We start from the raw sequence: 19,281 nt of genomic DNA on the forward strand, positions 1-19,281 counted from the left end.
AAACTCATCTCACTAACAAACAGGAACAGAAAGAGGATGGGCAGTTAATAAGCAGATATGGGGCCTGCCTGAATTCTCCAATCCCCATCTCTCGGACAACAGCCCTGGGCCAGCTACTACTGACTTCTTTTTGTTGTTGTTGTTTGTGGGATTTTGTGTTTTGTTTCCAGACAAAGCCTTAGCCCAGGCTGTTTTTTGAACTTGCTATGCAGCCCCAGGTAGCTTTGCTGCCTCTATCTGCCAAGAGATTGTGCACAAGCTTGCCCCACAACACCCTATGTGTGTGTGTGCTACCATTCTATCCACATGCTATCCCCACACTCCCAGGCCAGGCCCTCAGACTTCCACACCGCCTGTCCTTCAGACGCAGAAAACAAGATGGCCTCAGACAGACACCAGGAAGTGGAGCTCACGCCCTAGTCCATAGTGGGGTAAGCTAGCCCATCTCCATACCCACCCTGTTGTTACACCCATCTTGTCAAAGAAGAAACAGAGACACAGAGAGGTCTAGTGACTCACTTGAGGTTGCACAGCAGGGACAAAGCAAGTTGGACAGAGACACAGGAAGTCCCAGGTATGCTCAACAGCGATCAGATTTAAATCAAGAAACTCAGTCACAGGCTGATGGTGATGTGGGCAGTTAAACCCATTCAATGTCCTAAGGGCCCTGTGCTGAAATGGCAGCAATGATAAATAACATCTCCATGCATAGCTCAGGGAACTGAGGCAGGAAACAGAGGGGTACTGACCCTGTACGCCAAAGAGCTGGGAAGTCACTAGAGCCCTAGGAGGGCTGAGGTGACAAGTATACTTTTTAGGTGTCACCCTACCACACCTCAGCAGGTTCCCAGAAAACACCGGCAGAGCCTATGGCACACCCCAAACCGCATACACTGCTGGGCCACTGCAGCACACGCCCCTCTGCCCTCCAACCTGCCTCCGGCCTGCCATGGTGGGTGGGAGGAGACCAGATTGATGAGTGTGGCCAGAATCCAGGACAGGGCGTGGCCACAGCCTGAAGGGATCTGAAGGAGAAACCCCCTACCCCCACCTCCCCCCCAAAAACAAGAGAGGCTTTTTTTCTAAAATGTATTTATTCTTTCCTAATTCATACACGTATGATTATAAATTGTACCTTGATCATATTCTTCTCCAATATTCTTTTTTTTTTTTTTTTTTTTTGGTTTCTCGAGACAGGGTTTCTCTGTATAGCCCTGGCTGTCCTGGAACTCACTTTGTAGACCAGGCTGGCCTGGAACTCAGAAATCCGCCTACCTCTGCCTCTACTGGGATTAAAGGCGTGCGCCACCATGCTCCAATATTCTTACCCACCTCCCCTCCCTCTGACTAAAACTGATTTGTCTCTATACTACTTTGATGTGTTTTATTTGTTTGTTTTCTTTTGCTTGAGAATATGCTTTTGCGTAGTTCAGGCTGCCCTCAAATTCCAGATGGCAGTGCTGGCCGGGAACATTAGCACTGAGCCACGCCCCCAGCCCCTCACTGGGGGATTCTAGGCAGGTGCTCTACCACTGAGCCACGCCCCCAGCCCCTCACTGGGGGATTCTAGGCAGGGGCTCTACCACTGAGCCACGCCCCCAGCCTCTTACTGGGGGATTCTAGGCAGGGGCCCTACCACTGGGCCACGCCCCCAGCCTTATCTTAGGCTTTTTCTTTCCTCCTTGCCTGCATCTCCCTGCTCAGTGGTTCACAAATCCTGGGACATGTCTGATTCACTAGGGAGGTCCTTGTTCCCTCATAGAAGTCTGGGATGGGCCCTAGAACCTCCGAGAAGCACGTTTATCTGATTATGAGGAATCTGGGTGTATAGCTTATGTCTTGACAAAGCAAGTAGATTCCAACAGTATGTTGTCAGCTTCTGCTCTTGCCACCAGAAGACCAGTAATGTCCCCAGTGTGAAGTTTAGCCAAAAGCAGTTAAAGCACATGTTCACTCAGGGTGGATCTCCATGCTGGTCACAGCTACCCCACACTGGAAGAGTCCATGCGCACACGCCTGGATTGACACCCGGAGATGTAACATGTAAGTAAGATCTGGAACGTTCACAAGCTGGTGTGCTCAAGGCATGGTCTCCATCTTTATAGTATTAGGTGATTAATCCTTTTAGAGATCGGGACTAATAGGGCATTCTCTGGTCCCCAGGGTGTCTCCTTGCAGAAGACAGTGGGACTCCTGCCCCTTTCCACTTAGCTCTTCATCTGCTGGCCACTGTGAGTCCACTGTGCCTCCCCACAGTGACCAGAAGCCCCAAGGTCATGGAGAAAGAAAGACCTTGAAGCCATGAGCCAAATAAAGCCTTTCCTGAAAACAGTATTAGTACAGAATTTCTTTTTTTTTTAAACTGTTTATTTTATTTATTTACATTTCAGCCTTTCCTCTTTTTTTTTTTAAAGATTTATTTATTTATTATATGTAAGTACACTGTAGCTGTCTTAAGATACTCCAGAAGAGGGCATCAGATTTCGTTATGGATGGTTGTAAAGCCACCATGTGGTTGCTGGGATTTGAACTTGGGACCTCCAGAAGAGCAGTCTGTGCTCTTAACCACTGAGCCATCTCACCAGCCCGCCTTTCCTCTTTTTAACAATATTATTTTAGATAGGGTCTCTACATGTAGCTCTTGCTAGGACTTGTTGTGTAGGCAAGGCTGGCTTAGAACTCACAGTGATCTGCCTTTTTATTATTTTATGAGTATTTTTTCTTCTTTTTTTAAAAATTAGATATTTTCTTCATTTACATTTCCAATGCTATCCCAAAAGTCCCCCATACCCTCCCTCCCCCCACTCCCCTATCCACCCACTCCCACTTCTTGGCCCTGGCGTTCCCCTGTACTGAGGCATATAAAGTTTGCACGACCAATGGGCCTCTCTTTCCACTGATGGCCGACTAGGCCATCTTCTGATACATATGCAGCTAGAGACATGCGCTCTGGGGGGTACTGGTTAGTTCATATTGTTGTTCCACCTATAGGGTTGCAGATCCCTTTAGCTCCTTGGGTATTTTCTCTAGCTCCTCCATCGGGGGCCCTATTTTATGAGTATTTGTTTGCCTGCATATATATCCATGTACCACCTTGTGTGCCTGGTGCCTCCGGAGACCAGAAGAAGAAATCAGATCCCTAGGAACTAGAGCCACAGATGGTTGTGAACCACCCTGTGGGCTCTGGGAATTGAATCCCAGTCCTCTGGGAAAACAACATCTGCTCTTAATTGCTGATATAGCACTTCAGCCCCATCTTCTTTTTTAAAGTAGAGGTCTCTGGTATTTCATTATAGCAACAGAGAGTTAGCCAACCTTCTCTGGTACATTTATACACTGGGATTCTACTCAAGTAAAAGAAAGGAGCTCTCCGAAGACATGACAATGGGGATGTTTGGCTGAGTCTAAAAATCTCTACTCAGAATAATAAAGGACAGTCAAAACAATGGTACCACAGTGTGATTTAGTTTCTATATAATCCTGGTAAGGCAAGATTAGGCCAGCATCAAAGAAATTGTGTTGGTGGCCCTTAGAGACTAAAGGAATTAGAGCCTTCCTTCCTTCTTTTCTTCCCTCTTTCCTTCCTTCCTTCTTCCCTTCCTTCAAGACCAAGTTCTCACTTTATAGACCAGGCTGGCCTTGAACTCACACAGATCCTCCTACCTCTGCCTCCCAAGTGCTGGGACTAAAGGCATGCGCCACCACACCAGGCCTACAAAGTTCTACCTTAACTATGGTTGTTACATGGACAAATGCATTTGTCAAAATGCATCTAGGTGTATTTCAAGTGAGCCTGTTTATCATGTGTTAATTATATCTTGATGGGAGACAAAATAATCCAGTCATTTTCTCTACACTCCACTTAAGGGATTTCTACAAAGCCAGTAAGAAGAAAATAAGTGAAGCAGTCACGGGCCACTGTTCACATGACGAAATAACATAAGATGGACATGTGTCCGAGTTCTCCCCAGGGAGGTCTGTGCTAGCTTACAACGAACAGAACTGGACCGCGGTGTAGCCCGGTTTGTAGGGTGCTGGCCTAGCAATCACAGAACTCTGGGATTGATCCTCAGCACTGCGGAAAGTGGAACACAGTGGATTCCCAGCCATAGAGTGGAGGCGGGAGTTTAAGGTAGAAAGTTCACAAACAACCTTAAGACACATGAGACCCCAAAAAAGGGAGGAAGGAAGGAAGGAAGAAGGAAGGAAGGAAGGAAAGAAGGGAGGGAGGGAGGGAGGACTGGAGGGAGGAAGGAGGGAGGGAGGGAGGAAGGAAGGAAGGAAGGAAGGAAGGAAGGAAGGAAGGAAGGAGGGAAGGAGGGAAGGAAGGAAGGAAACAACAGTGGCAAAAATATACTATCATAAATACCTGGAGACTAGTCAAGTTAGTAACAAGAAAGGTTATTTTGGCTCACGGTTTGGAGGCATCAGAGGTCATCATTAGCCTTGCTATTCAGTGACTCTATGTGGGAGCATGTGCTGATGGAAGATCTTCACCCACAGCTGGGAGGTAAAGGAGAAATAAGATCAGTCCAGGAATCAGGAGTCCTGCTAGCTAAACGTGACCCTATAAAAATTCCACAGCCTCCTGGTAGAGCTGCTCTGGCGTCCTCGTCCCTCACTGGGGGATTCTAGGCAGGTGCTCTACCACTGAGCCATGCCCCCAGTCCCTCACTGTGGGATACTAGGCAGGGGCTCTACCACTGAGCCACACCCCCAGCCCCTCACTGGGGGATTCTAGGCAGGTGCTCTACCACTGAGCCACACCCCCAGCCCCTCATTGGGGGATTCTAGGCAGGGGCTCTACCACTGAGCCATGCCCCCAGGATACTAGGCATGTGTTCTGCCACTGTATTCCAAACCCAGTTTTACTTTATTCTGGGACAGAGTCTGGCTGGGTAGCTCAAGCTGAACTCCTAGTTCACCAGCACACCAGGCTGAACTTCTCTTGCTATGGTCTGGGACTCCTCCCATAGTGGACACAGTATCCCAAGAGGCTCTGAGCTCTGTCCCCATCATCAAAAGAACAAAAACACAAGAATTACTGTGCAGGAGCAGAGGGCTGCCTGCTGGAGTTGGCTTAGCTTCACCCTTACTTCTCCTGACTCTGCTCTCATGTTTTGGCCAGCCTGCAGGCCTCCACCTTCCTTCCCACTCCATGGCCTTTGCACACACTCCTCCTGCAAGGCTTTACTGATGCTCGGGAGGCTCTTCAGCTTGCCCCTTCCTGAGCTGTAGACACCCTTCTGACTCTTTCCTATGAGCTTGGTGCCTCTGGACCCAGGCCTAGTCACATACTGCTGAGTCCTCCAAGCCCAGGCACGTTGGGCTCATACTGTTCCTCTGTGCTGTCACGCCTCATCCGTACTTTTTGCCCTCACTGTGATCTATGACCATGTCTGAATCTGTGGCTCTCTAGGTCACCATCTGGTTCACCCTGCTAGAATGTCGCCTTGCCAGGGCAGGGCCTCCACAAACTCTGTTTACTATTTGTCCCTAAATGGGCTGCGGCCATGCCTGCTGGGCAGGAAGTACATGAAGGCCAGATACTGCCCTGCTGAGGAACCATGTCCAGACACCCTGAGTGCATATCTTTACTCTGCTGCAAAATCAGTGTATGCCTCAGAAATCATGGCCCTGTGCCTGCTGGAGGGTGGCACTCAGGGGTGGCATGGGGCATAGGTCCGAGGTACAGAAAAGTGGGGAGTAACATCCAGGTTGGTGGGGAAGAAAAGCAGATTGGGTTGAGTGTTGATTGATGGGATGAAATGATGTGGTCCAGCTCTGCTCTGCAGAGAGCAGTATATGTACACATCTGGCCCCTCACTGGGGGATTCTAGGCAGGGGCTCTACCACTGAGCCACGCCCCCAGCCCCTCACTGGAGGATTCTAGGCAGGGGCTCTACCACTGAGCCACGCCCCCAGCCCCTCACTGGAGGATTCTAGGCAGGGGCTCTACCACTGAGCCACGCCCCCAGCCCCTCACTGGGAGAGTCTAGGCAGGGGCTCTACCACTGAGCCACGCCCCAGCCCCTCACTGGAGGATTCTAGGCAGGGGCTCTACCACTGAGCCACGCCCCCAGCCCCTCACTGGGGGATTCTAGGCAGGGGCTCTACCACTGAGCCACGCCCCCAGCCCCTCACTGGGAGAGTCTAGGCAGGGGCTCTACCACTGAGCCACGCCCCCAGCCCCTCACTGGAGGATTCTAGGCAGGGGCTCTACCACTGAGCCACGCCCCCAGCCCCTCACTGGGGGATTCTAGGCAGGGTCTCTACCACTGAGCTGCATCCTCCACCTTTGTGTATGTTTGTGTGTGTGTGTATGTGTGTGTGTATTGCATGTGTGAATTTGCACATGTGCATGCTCCTGTGTGCAAGTGCAGACACAGGAGTACCACAGTGCACGAGGTCATATGCAAACCCCAACTGTCAATCTTTGCCTTCCACTTTGCTTGAGATGTTGCAGACCCCAGACCAACAGGCCCACAAGCTCTCAGAGATTCTCCTGTCTACACCTCCCACCTTACTGTAGGAGTCCTGGGTTTACAGACACAAGCTACAACTCCTTGGCCTTCCTTAGGCTCTGGGGGTTTGAACTCAGATCTTCATGCTTGTGTGGAGAGCAGTTTTACCAATCGAGCCATCTACTTAGCCCTGTGGCATTTATTATTCTTAAAGGAGGACTTGGTTCACGGCTTTAGAGCTTTCAGCCCATGGTCCCTAGTGTCATTCATCCATCATGAGGTAGCACACCAGGAAGCAGCCAATTTATTTTTTTCCCCGGATAGACTGTGTGCAGTGGCACTCGGCTTTGAATTTGCATTGCTTGGCTAGTAAGTCAGAGTTTTCACCTTGTGCTTGACCTCATGACCCTTAGGCTCTTCCTTCTTCAACCTGACTGGTCAAATCTTTGTCTAGATCCCTGATAAAATTGATCTCTTTTTCTCCTAGGTTATCTGATTAGTGTGAATGTTTGCAAATATTTTCCCCCATTTTGAAACTCGACTATTCCAAATTATTTAATTACTTAATTCATTTTGAGCTAGGGTCTCTCTGTGTAGCCCAGGCTGGCCTGGAACTCTCCCCTCCTGCCTCAGTCTCCTGTGTGTCACCGCCATGTCTGATGTAAGTGAAACGTCTTGATTTTTATATTATTAACTATTTTTGTCCTTTTATTTGTTCAATTATGCTCTTTATATAGTTTTATTTCAGATGTCTTTTTTGGCTCTGCAGCTCTTGGTCACACTGCTGTGACCAAGCATCTAAGGGGGGGGGGTCTTATGGGAATGAAATGGTTAATATTGTCAAACTGACAGGGTCTAAAAGTCACCAAGGAGACAAGCATTGTTCCTCACAGACATCTGTGCGGAAGTTTCTAGATCAAGTTAACTGAGATGGAAAGATCCATCCTGATCATGCGCGGTAGGAATCATTCCTTGAGCTGCGATCCGTGAGCTACGATCCACGTGCTGCGATCCTAGACTGAGTAAAAATGAGAGAAAGTGGTTGAGGTTGGAGGGCCGGCTCAGCAGTTAAAAGCACTAGTGTGGGACACACTAGTCAGTTTCCTCACACTCACGGGACCACGTGTGAGCGGCCATGTTGCCTCTGGAAGCTGAACCGGTCCTCTGTAAAGGGAGCCAGGGCTCTGAGCCACCGAGCCTTCCTTCAGCACCAGACTGCTAAATTTCATTTTATGTTCATTTTGTTTAGCTTTGTGGGGCTGAGAACTACATCCAGGGTCTCATGAATGGTCGGCAAACACTGAGTTACACATTAGGTTAAAATTAAATACCCGCACGCATGTGTCTGGGGTTCTTGTTCTGGACAGCACAAAGCCAGGCTGCCTTAAAAAAATTAATAATGTATTCATTAGGTTTTTTTTTGTCTGTGTCAGGGGACAATGTACAGAACTTGGTTCTCGCCTTCCCTCCAGTGGGCCCCAGGGGTCGAACTTAGATCACTAGACTTGACAGCAGGCACCTTTATCAGCTGAACATTCTTGCCAGCCAGTAGGATTTTGTAGAATTCCTTAGCACTGTTATTCAACAATCTCTTTTCCCTCATTGCCTCACAGAAGTCACCCACCTTTCTTGTATGGGAACCCCTTGCACACATCTTATCTGTCTCTGAACTCTGATGTGTCATTAAGCCTCAGTCCCTGGGGTCAAACCCAGTAAATCCAATTAGCCACCGGGTGGGGCTTCTCAAGTCCCTTGGTATAGCAAGGACTATATTTTCCAGCCCGTCTTGCCCCTGGGCGTGGCCAAACACCTAGTCAATGAAGAGACGGTGCAATCCCTGGCTCAAATCCTTAAAGGAGCCAGTCCTTTTTGTAGGAGGTTATACTCCCAGGGTGGAGGGCAGAGGGAGGCTGGAGTCCCTGCTACTTGAAGAAAGACTCTCAATTGTGTGTTTAGCACAGAAAGGTTTCTGAGGTCTCCATAATGGAGCAGACATCAGAATCCCTGTTGACATACAGATGGATGGGCAAGCCCAGGTTCTGATTCAGCCTGGGTGGAGTCCAGGAAATCACATTTGCAAGTTCTCAGGGTGGACCAAGGATGAATACTTTAGAGACCCGCTGGTCTGACTAGTTTCCACCATTTGTTTGGGTTCTTGGCTACACCCCTCTGGCAGGCAGAGTAAACATCTCTGTTCGCCCACCTGCGCTAGGGCCCTGCTGAGCTGATTGATTGTTTGGAGAGTGTGGTGTCTGGTCAGTTAGGTTTGGGCAGAGCATGTTAACTTCATCCTTAGACTGTGCAGCCACTGCAGGTGACACGCGTGACCCTCCCTCGTGATCGCCTGGGGTCCCTGATTCTCTCCTGTCTAGAGGTCCCAAGAAAGCCCACGGTAGCAACATCCTTGACAGAAAAGGCTGCGCCTGGGAAGACACTCTTCAAGGTCAGAGTGGGCAGCTGGGAGAAGCCATTCTGCTCTGGCCACAGCAGACCTGTTAGGATTTGGCAATACCACAGACCCTCTATTCTGTCCGGCCACTCTCATGACAGTGCCTCCCTCTTCCCTCTCCCCGTGGGCATCTGGGTAACTGGCCTTTTGGCTCCTCCAGTCCTCCTAAAGTGTGACTGACATCCATGCAGTAAGTCCCGATTGAGAGTCAGGGGGTTAGGTGTTCCTGATAGCAAATGGCTGATCCTTGGGGACACTTCTGCACAGGTGACAGGAGCAGGAAGCAGAGCTGGGAGAGGGCTGGGCCTCTGGCAGCAGCTCCCATTGTGAAACCAAGAGCCAGCCATTCCAAATGCAGGGGCAGTGAAGATGCCCACACCAGCCATCAACTATGGTAAGGCAGGTGACTGTCCTGGGGTATGTCTGCATCTGTGGCATAGTGCCTCCCAGACACTCCCTCAGCTGCCAGTGGGATCACAGGAAGTTCGGGCTCTCAGCCACAGGGCTCCGGAATGTGTTTAGTACTTCTCTGGTTCACCAGCGCCCTAAGCAGAGTGAGCTATTCCTCTGGTCTTGCTCCGTGGAATAAGCTAGAGTTCTTTAACGTTTGCTACATCTCATTAGTTTTATTCTTGAGACAATGTGCCATTTATAGGGTCCTGACTGTAGATCACACTGACCTCAAACTCCCAGCCTACCTTCAGCTTATATTTTGATTCATGGTCTCATGCAGCCCCGGATGCCTCTAACTCTTTGATAATTGCCCCCAGGCTGAGTTCTAAATGACAAGCATACAGCACCAGGTCTGGTTTTATATGATGCTGGAGACTGGACTCAGGGCAAGTACTCTCTACCAACTGAGCCACATCCCAGCCCAAGGCCCATCTCCCCTATATTCCCAGCCAGGCCTAAAACTTATCTTTGGACATCTGTTGGTTTCCTGCTTTCTTCTGTCAATTTGGGCCTGTTTTTTTACAGACAGGAATCCACTCCAGCCCAACCCCCACTCCTAACCACAGTAGCTGCTTCTCACACTGCCATGTCTGCACCTGTCAAGTCACTAAGTGCTTAGCAAGGCTCCACCACAAACAGGGGCCCGACTATCTGGAAGCCACAGCTGTGTGGCAGTAGACATGGGGTGGTCTGGACGGCCCTGAGCCAAAGTCCTGGTGCTCCACTGGCCCTCGCTCCCAGACCAGCTGCCCCTGGGGAATCTCAGAGGCTGCAGTGGGTGAGCTTAGGAGGTGACGGTGGAGTGCTCGCTGCCACGGCATGCTTCCTCCCCACTGCTGGGCTTGAAGACTCTCTCCTTGGATAAGTGTCCCGCGCAGGCAGCCCCGGGTTACTCAGCCCACTAACTGACTTATCAAATGGCCCGTTTACTAGTTCCTCTGCTCAGTAGGATCAACATCAAATAGAGTAACATTTCCAGACTGGGCCCTGTGTGGCAACTGGAGAGTTTGCTTATAATCTCTTTTTTTTTTTTTTTTTGGTTTTTCAAGACAGGGTTTCTCTGTGTAGCCCTGGCTGTCCTGGAACTCACTTTGTAGACCAGGCTGGCCTTGAACTCAGAAATCCACCAGCCTCTGCCTCCCCAGTGCTGGGATTAAAGGCGTGCGCCACCACGCCCGGCTGCTTATAATCTCAACAGCATTCAGGAGACAGAGGCAGGGGAGTGTGGCAAGTCTGAAGCCAACCTGAGCTACACAGTTAATTTAGGCCAGCCTAAACTATGTAGTGAAACCCTGTCTCAAAGAAATAAAAAATAAAAAGAGCAAAGACTAACCCCAGGCCACTGGGACTTGGCAGCCTCACTCAGCACTCTGGCCAACAGGCTGCTTCCAGAGACGGGGCGTGGCCACTTGCCCCATGCAGGGAGTGGGGTGGAGCACCTCCCCCTCGATGCCTGGGTTTCCAGGCCAAGTCCCCAAACTTCCCTTACTACATAGCTGGACAGTAGCCTCCATAGACCACACACATACACACACACACCAAAAACAAGAAAATACTTTAATTGTAAAACTAACTTGAGGGACTGGCGGCAGGGTGGGGGACAGGAGCCTGATTCTTCAAAGTGGCCCTGTCCCTGGGCCAGCCACCCCATAGGTCAGGGACCATCTGTTCCTAGGCTGAGACAGAGACACAGCTAGTGTTATAAAATGACAATATAAATAGACTTCTAGAAAACGGAGGCTGTCTGGGTGCAGTAGTCATTTGCTGCAGAGGTTGGGGAAGGGGAGGCCCCATGTTTCTCCTGTGGAAAGAGGGTGTGGGGCTCTGGGAAAAGGCCACTCTTCAAACATTCATGATTGACCCTTCAATGGCTCAGGGTCAGGGGCTGGGCACCAGATAGGCTGAGGACAGAGGAGCTGGACTTTCTTGGTGCACGAGTGCTCTCTCTCTCTCACACACACTCTCTCTCTCTCACACACACTCTCTCTCTCTCTCTCTCTCTCTCTCTCTGTCACACACACACACACACACACACACACACACACACACAACCTTTCTCATAGTGTCGTCTCTGTCCCAGTGGCCCCTGATGCAGATTTCCAGTGATGGGCAGCCGCCTCTCTCCTGCAGACAGCGCCCAGGGGAGGGGCCTGGGTTCCTGGGAGCCTCATGTGCTCCACATGTCCTGGTGTGGCTTTACAAGTCATGGAATCAAAACCAGAGTTCAGTAGTAGGTCCCACGAAGGCCCCAGCACAGTGACGGCGGTGCCCTAGAATGTCTCCTGGGCTGTGGGAGCCGGTTGGCCCTCTACTGGCCTCTGCCTGGCAAGGGTAGCCAGGCTCTTTGGTTCAAGACTAGGCTCGGGCTCATCTGGTTCGGTGCTGGCGCATCAGGGGCACGATGCTGGCTGGTGGCCCCGCCTTGGTGAGGAACGGGTGCTTCAGCAGCTCGGCAGCAGTGGCCCGCTGGGCCGGGTCCCGCACTAGCAGGCGATCCAAGAAGCCTTTCAGAGACGGTGACGCCTGTGAAGGAGCAGAGGTCAGGAGGACAGGGTTACTTGCTGTGGGCCCCTTTGCTATAATGTCCTGTGGGCTGAGGCATCTTAGGGAGGCTCAAAGACGTCTCAGGAGTTACTGCTGGACCGTAAAGGGCATACCAAACCTCCTAAGGCTTGTTTCTTCCCTACTCTTGTGTTTGGCAAGAAGCTGAAGGCAGCCACTTCCCACATACAAGTTCCCCAACATACAGCCTGCAGGCAGGCAAGCTCTGCGGTAGCCAAGGGCTCAGGGGAGCCCGAGCTCCGTCCATCTCGGGCTGGGGAGCCAGCAGGCCTCAGCAATGGTCCAGCCTGCTCTGCTTACCTTGTGCAGGTTCTTCAGTCGGGGCGGGAGGTTGTCCCGGATCATCTTCATAGCTTTGAGGGGTGGCTCGTTGAAGTAAGGGGGCTCCCCATCCACCATCTCGATCACCATCACCCCCAGTGACCAGATATCCACCTAGGATGGGAAAGGGACCATAGTGCTGAGTACAGAGGGCAGCCAAAGCTCTGCACGCTCCAGGCGCGGCCTCTGTTGGCCTCCACCTTGTCTCTAGTCCTGAGCCCACAGCCTGTGGATAGTGGAAGCCTGCCTAGCCTAGATCCTCAGGTCTAGGCAACAGCAGCTGCCACAGACCGCTAATGAGTCGAGGCCTGACTCCTGTCGGTTACAAGCCATCCTAAGTAAGACCCAAGAGAGTGAGTCTTAAGCTAGCCTCACTCCTGTGGAACCCCGCTCCAGCCTGCCCATGCCCTATGGGGATCAAGTTTGCTGACTTGGAAGAGCGCAGGGCTAAGTAGCTACAGCATCAAGTAGCAGGCTCCGGTGGCGACTACAGCCAGAATGACGATGCCACCCTTTCCCTAGCAGCACCTGCTCCCCTGTAGTCAGCCTGGCTTTCCCAACAGATAATGGAAGCCCTGGCCACCTTCCTGCAGGCCACTTGGGATTGGGTAGCTGGGTCCCTCTTGGGCTTACCTCTGGCCCATAGGGAAGGCGGGAGATGAGCTCCGGGGCCATCCAATACGGGGTGCCCACCAGCGACTTCCTCCGAGGCACCTCCTTGCTCACCTGGGCACAAAACCCGAAGTCGGACAGCTTCACCTGAGGCAGACAGGGGCTGCAGGTCAGAGGTGCCGCCTACCTGACTGCCTTCAGACACACGGGCTCCGCTGAGCAGCAGGGCTGAGGGCAGCTCTGCTCACTCCTGGCAGGGCCCTCGGGTATCTGGAGGCTCTGAGAGGATGTGGCTTAAGTCTTGCAGCTAGCAAAGGCTCAGCTGAGACTAAGACAAACTATGCTCTGAAAGCTGGGGCCTAGGGGAAACAAGCGCTCTCTATTCGTGGTTCAAGAGGAACACAGCCCAGCCTGTGTCTGTGAGAGAATGAACCTCTGCTACAACTAGTGTCCAGGACTTACACCCTTTTGGAGCCATGGGCCCTCTGGGTCTCTTCTGGACTCCAGAAATCATATCCTCTTAGACTATGGATACTTAGCTGACTCAACCACGGCCCCAGATTCAGAGTCAAGATCTCAGTCTAAAATGGGGAAGCCAGCACCCAGCTTCACACCACTGGGTCCAGACTTCTGGAGGGTTGGTCAAGCCTGTGCTCCAACCTGGCTTGCTAAAGGGAGGGAGGCATCCAGGATGGCACAAGGACCACAAGGGAAGCTGACACTTGTGTCCACAGCAAGTTTGGTCCAATGCCCGAGTGCCAGGGCAATGAGGCCTTTCTGAGTCCTGGTGGAAGATGGGGGAGAGATAGTGGAGCATGCTTGTGATCTCAGCTCTTAGGAGTCCAAGGGCAGCCTGGGCAGTGTAGCAAATACCAGGCCAGCCACGGACACACAGAAGGCAGTGCCTCATTTAAAAAAAAAAAAAAAAAAAAAAAAACTAAGTGTGGGACAGGTGGATCCCTGTGAGTTCAAGGCCAGCCTGGTCTACACACCAAGTTCCAGGTCAGCCAGGGGTACACAGTAAGACCCTGTTGTCAAAAAATAAAAACAGCCAGGCAGTGGTGGCACATGCCTTTAATTCCAGCACTTGGGAGGCAGAGGCAGGCAGATTTCTGAGTTTGATGCCAGCCTGGTCTACAGAGTGAGTTCCAGGACAGCTAGGGCTACACAGAGAAGCCATGTCTTAAAAAAAAAAAATTAATTAATTAATTAATTTAATTAAATTTTAAAAACCCAACAGGGCAGTAGGCCAGCCACCTGGCTGGGAAGCACGCAGCCCAGAGCTGTGGCTGCGGCCCAAGCCTTTCCTTGCTGGTCAGGTGTCCAGCTTCCAGCTCTATGAGGACAGTGCATTTCACTGATTGGGCCGCTACTCTGGGCCATTCTGTGAGGGACAGATCGCCAGCTGCTCCTCCAGTCACCAGAAGCTCATCTGCCACCGCCACCACAGCAAGGGTGAGGCGGGGACCCCAGCACTGGGCCTGACGGTTCATCCTGATCATAGCCAGAGAAGGCTGAGTGACGGGCTTGTCTGAGGCGTTTCCAGAGGACTAACAGGGACAGGAGCTGTTCCCGAATGTGGGTGCGAAGGGGAGCAGGCCCTCAGCTCAGGCTCTCTCCCATTTCCTGGCCCCCCAGAAGTGAGCTGCTTGGCTGCATTCTGCTCTATCATGATGGCCAAGAACAGTGCCACTCCCTCCCTCAAGCTGCCCCTTCAAAAGCACACAAAGCCGCACACATCCAGCCTCCCGCCCACTCACCCGGCCATCATGGGTCAGCAAGATAGAGTCACTCTTGATGTCACGGTGGATGACACCCTGGGCGTGGAGCACAGCCAGCGCCTGAAGCACAGCCAGGCACACGGCGGCGATCTGTTCCTCGTTCATCCTGCGCGGGCAGAGGAGCAACTGGGCACTCAGCGCTGCCTTGGGCATCCCACCCTGGGGTGAGAGTGGGCAGTGAAGAGGCCCCTACCCTGCTTTAGACAACAAGAGGTCACAAAGACCCGCCTCAACAGGGGTCAGGGAGCCACGATGCTATGACCCCCATCCTGTGTGCCTGGCCTCACTGCCCCACCCACACTCTGGAGGGCACTTGTCTATCACCAGAGCCTAAAGGGTCCCAGTTCCACCCCAGGGAGCACATGAGCCAGCAGGCTGCCCTATGGTACCTGGTGTGGGTGACAATATCCGTGAGGGCGCCGCCTTCCAGGAACTCCATGACGACCCAGAGTTCGTCACCCACCAGGTAGCTGTTGTACATCTCCACCACGTTCTCGTGCCGGTAGTCCCGCATGATCACCACCTGCACGGGGCAGATCAGCACTGGGACCTCAGGCACTGCCTCTACCCTTAGCCCTGGCATCAGCCAGCCTGCCTCCACCTTCCAGCAGGTTGTATGCCGGCAAACCAGCTCACTCCAGCTGTCCCCTTTTCCAAAGCCAAGAAGACCTGGAGGCCAGCCTGTGGGCGACTTCATTCTAGGGATACACCCTGGACACCATGCAGGTTCTCTAATCCTGACCAGTCCTGGCCGGTTTTTTAGTGGTCTGACTATCAGGGGGCATCTGGAGAAGTAAGGAGGACAGGAGGACAGGAAGGTATGAAGGAAAGCTAAAATAAAAGCTGTCTGTGTGTGTGTGTGTACATATGTGTGTGTGTGTGTACATATGCATGTGGTGCACATTAATGGAGCACTCCAGAGGGAGGACTGACTGACAAGGGAAAGAAAGGTCTAGGAGATGTGGCGGGAACACTGCCTACAGGGACGAGAGCAGGCTAAGTGTGAGGAGGAATTCTTGGTGTGGATGGAGCCCTGGGCTGTGGGCTGTGGAACAGGTGAGGGTAGGAAGTGTTAGGTGACAGGCAAGCAGACTGGACCTCAGGGGACTCTTGTAGCAGGGTTAGGAGGTACCTGTCACACCCACACACTTCAGAACTGCCTTTGTGATGGATGCCAAGGTTGACACCCAGAGCCAGAAACGGGGTCGAACCAAGTTCAAGTCCAAGTCTGGTTCTGAGCTATCTGGGACAGGATCTGATGGGCAAGGAGCTGAACTCTGACTTGAGGACATGGGAGACATTAGGAGGGTCTGTCAAGGCTGCAAAGGACTCCTTTCTCGGATGTGATACATGGAGTGCCCAGGGGAGGCCTGACAGAAAAGCTGGAGCCCAAGGGTGGGAGAAAGAGGCTTCACAGAAGAGGGACTGGAGGAAGGGGATCCTGGGCAGTGGTCTCGAGTGACGGATGACAGAGCATCCCAGAGACAGGAACCCTGAAGGAGAAGAGGTCTGGAGGAGAACACAGGCCCAGGACTAGTTGGAACAAAGTCATGGGCACTTGGGATGACAGGCACAGGCAGGAGTCTTAGCCTGGGACAGCTGTGAGGAGAGGAGGGCAGAGCATTGGGCTTCCCGGCCAGCACCCACCTCATTGAAGAGCAGTTCACGTCTTTGCTGCTTGCGCAAGTCCATCTTCTTGACGGCCACCAGTTTGCCTGAGCTGCGTACAGTGGCAATGCACACAATACCTGTAGAGCCCTCACCAATCTTGATGAAGTTGTCTAGATAGGAACGAGGGTCCCCTGGGTCCACCACCAGCTGCAGGGCAGCCCGGAACTGCTCATGGGACACTCGTTGGGGCTCCCGCTGTGGTGAGCGAGGCCCAGGGGGCCCAGGGGCAGGAGGTACAGCAGGGGCAGCAAGGGCACGTGCTGGGGGGGCCAACTGGGGCTCAGAGGCATGGGGACCCAGAACTCCTGGGCTGGGAGCACCACGGGCTCGGGTGGGAGGCCGGGAGGAGGAGGAAGACTGAGGAGCGGCCAGGCCTGTGGCTGAAGGCCCATTAGGGGCCATGGTATGTGGCTCCCCCTGCAACAGAAGAAAGAGGCGTTGTGAGTGGAGTCTGCATTAACTCTCACCATCCGGATGACCTGTGGTCAGGATGAGAAATGCGCTATGGACTGGAATAGGGGCGGGGGGGTGGGAGGGAAACAATGGAGTGGATACTGAGGTGCTAAAGTGGGGGATGGGTTACCTGGGCACCGCGGGGTGGGTGGTCCGTGTCAGCCCGTGGGTATGTGTTAAAGGGCCTGCCAGCTGCTAGTTTTGTCCCGCTGGTCAGACTGCCAGGCTGAGGAGTGCTGACATCAGGCCCAGAGAGTGGGCGCTTATCGCGGGAGGCCTCCTGGGGTCCTCCTGGACCATCCCTCGAAGATTTGGGCCTTTTCTCTGGCCCCACCCGCCGTCTGTCACCACTGCCACTGCCTGCCTCACTGTGGCCTGTGGCCCGGGCTCTGCTTCCAGCTTTGTCAGGGGCCATTCTGGCCGGGGCTGCCCGCTCCTCCAGCATTCCATTCTCCTGGTGGGCACGGGCAGGTGGTGGTGGACTCTCTCTGCGTAGGGAGTTGGAGCGCGTCACCGACATGTTCTCAAATTCGTCAAGCAGCAGAGTGAGAGCCCCATCCTTGGCACCTTTGCTGCCCCGAACGATGGTCTGGGGTCCAGGCAATGGCAGGGTAGGGCCAGGAAGGAGGGGACACAGGTCGTGCATCCGACACAGGAAAGACAATACAACACAGAAACAAGACAGAGACAGGTGAGGTGATAGCCTGTGATGATGGGTGGGAGCCCCAGGAGCTGCTGTCACGCCCACCACCCACTCTGGTGCTCCCCCAACAAGTGCCTCTTGACTTTCCTTGGCTCCCAGCCTGGCAGCAAGCTCTGCCCTGTGGACTAGGGTGAGGGAGGAGAACTCAGCCTATAATCAGCCCCCAAGAGCTGCAAATTACAGGCCGCTTGGCTCAGCACTTCCTCCCCTGCAGGCTGCCAGCATCATTAACCCTCAAACCACGCAGCTCTGATCCCCTAGGGCAGAGGATGTGGCGCAGAATAGAAAGCCCACAGCCTAAAGCTAGGAGGCTTGGGAGCTGTGTGGCAAGCGTCAACTGAAACATGCCCTGAACCACCAAGCCTCCACTCTCCCTGCCCCACTGAGGTGTGGTCTTCTTGGCTCCTCCTGAGCACTGGGCACATCAGGCGGTTCCTCCAATACACTGGATGTGTGTCCATCAGCTCTTTGCCCTGCCCTACATCTCCCAAATGTCTCCATGGCTGTCCCACTCCCCTCCCAGAGGTCTCTGATCAAAACCTCCTTCTCTGAGGACTTGCTAACCCCTAGTTTAAATGCCAGCCCACAAGTCTCCGGCTCTTTCCTTTTTTCTTCTAGAACAGTGGTTCTCAGCCTTTCTAATGCTGCGACCATTCCTCATGCTGTGATGACCCTAAACACAAAATTATTTCATTGCCACTTCATAACTGTGGTCTGCTACTGTTATGAATTGTAATGTAAATATCCACTATGTGGGTCGTGACCCACAGGTTGAGAACCAGGGTTGTAGGCCTGCTGCAGCGGACTAGGCTGTGAGCCCAGGATGCTGCTTTACCCTGTGGCCTTCCCGGGGCTGAGCACTTGTTCTACCATTCACAGCCTACCAGGTCTTGGACCTAGATCAGAGTCCACACCAAGAACAAGGTACTTTGCAAAAGAAGGAAGGAAGGGAGGAGGAAGGCAAGAAGGAGAGGTGGGGAGTTGCCTGGATAGTCTCTGAGGCTGAGTTTATACTGAGCTCCCGGGAACGACCTGGAGTCCATAAGGCTCCTAATGGCATGCTGTGGTCCCAGCCTCTTGTGGGCCCTGGCTGTCTGCCTGAAAGCCTGGCCTTGTCCAGGGAGTCAAGAAAGATGGATGTTAGGTTTCAAACCCAGGACAAATGGCTGAGGTGCCTATTTGACATATCAAAGCAGACCAGGCCTCTAGCATTTCCCAGCATCCCTCAGTCCCTACCTGTTACAGGGTCTTTCTTTCCGGCATCCACTGCTTCCCCCTGGACTGCCTTCCCCCAGCTGCCTTTCCCTATATAATCCAGCCATTTTGGCTGCGCTGACTCTGCTGCCTTTTACCCTCCTGGCCTCCTGGCTCTTCCCTCCCCCTCTCCTCACCTGGCTCAGAGTCATGTCCACTCTGGCCTCTTCCAGATGCCCCTGCCTCTGGCTGTGCTCTCCCTCATACCCACAATAACCTCCTCCACCACACCTAGGAGCAGGCATGTTTACCTTTTTCATTTCTTTTTTCCTTCAGGGGCTACCTGCCAGGCTCTGCTATTAGAACCTGAGTCAGTGGTCAGGAAGCTTGTCATCTAGGCAGTCCCAGCTAAGGTGCCTGCCTGCACGGGAATTAGGACAAGTGTCCTTCCCCTGGCAGGACTGTGGAAAGGTGTGGAAACACAAGGGTGCATAGAGCAGTGGTGAAATTTTGGGGACACACAATGTGTGAGAAATGACCACAAAGCTCATTGGGTCATGGGAGTGTTTAGGGTGGGTTGTCTGGGGACTATGGAGGGGCCTACTTCATAACCAGTTG

The 19,281-nt window shown here is 52.8% G+C and overlaps 1 protein-coding gene, 1 long non-coding RNA gene and 1 other non-coding gene across 5 annotated transcripts in view; 1 reads left to right on the plus strand and 2 right to left on the minus strand.

Moving 5' to 3' along the window:
- The first annotated feature begins 103 nt into the window (after positions 1-103).
- Positions 104-2,267, plus strand: Gm38977. Its single transcript, XR_881919.2, has 3 exons — positions 104-431; positions 1,959-2,043; positions 2,164-2,267. It is a non-coding gene; the product is annotated as a predicted gene, 38977 (long non-coding RNA).
- An 8,635-nt stretch (positions 2,268-10,902) lies between these two features.
- The window catches only part of Pak4 (p21 (RAC1) activated kinase 4), a 39,366-nt gene continuing 30,987 nt past the window's right edge, over positions 10,903-19,281 (minus strand). For all 3 annotated transcript variants that reach the window (NM_027470.3, XM_017312296.1, XM_017312297.1), the window contains 7 exons: positions 16,897-17,355; positions 16,290-16,730; positions 15,032-15,165; positions 14,622-14,748; positions 12,883-13,008; positions 12,229-12,363; positions 10,903-11,889 (listed from right to left, as the gene is read on the minus strand). In NM_027470.3, the coding sequence (NP_081746.1) occupies positions 11,734-11,889; positions 12,229-12,363; positions 12,883-13,008; positions 14,622-14,748; positions 15,032-15,165; positions 16,290-16,730; positions 16,897-17,355 (1,578 nt within the window). In that variant the 3' untranslated portion in view covers positions 10,903-11,733. The remainder of the gene's footprint in view (positions 11,890-12,228; positions 12,364-12,882; positions 13,009-14,621; positions 14,749-15,031; positions 15,166-16,289; positions 16,731-16,896; positions 17,356-19,281) is intronic.
- Positions 13,009-13,068, minus strand: Mir7049 (microRNA 7049). Its single transcript, NR_106016.1, has one exon. It is a non-coding gene; the product is annotated as a microRNA 7049 (primary transcript).

Source organism: Mus musculus, chromosome 7 (assembly GCF_000001635.26).
Source record: "Mus musculus strain C57BL/6J chromosome 7, GRCm38.p6 C57BL/6J".
In the NCBI taxonomy this organism is placed as follows: domain Eukaryota; kingdom Metazoa; phylum Chordata; class Mammalia; order Rodentia; family Muridae; genus Mus; species Mus musculus.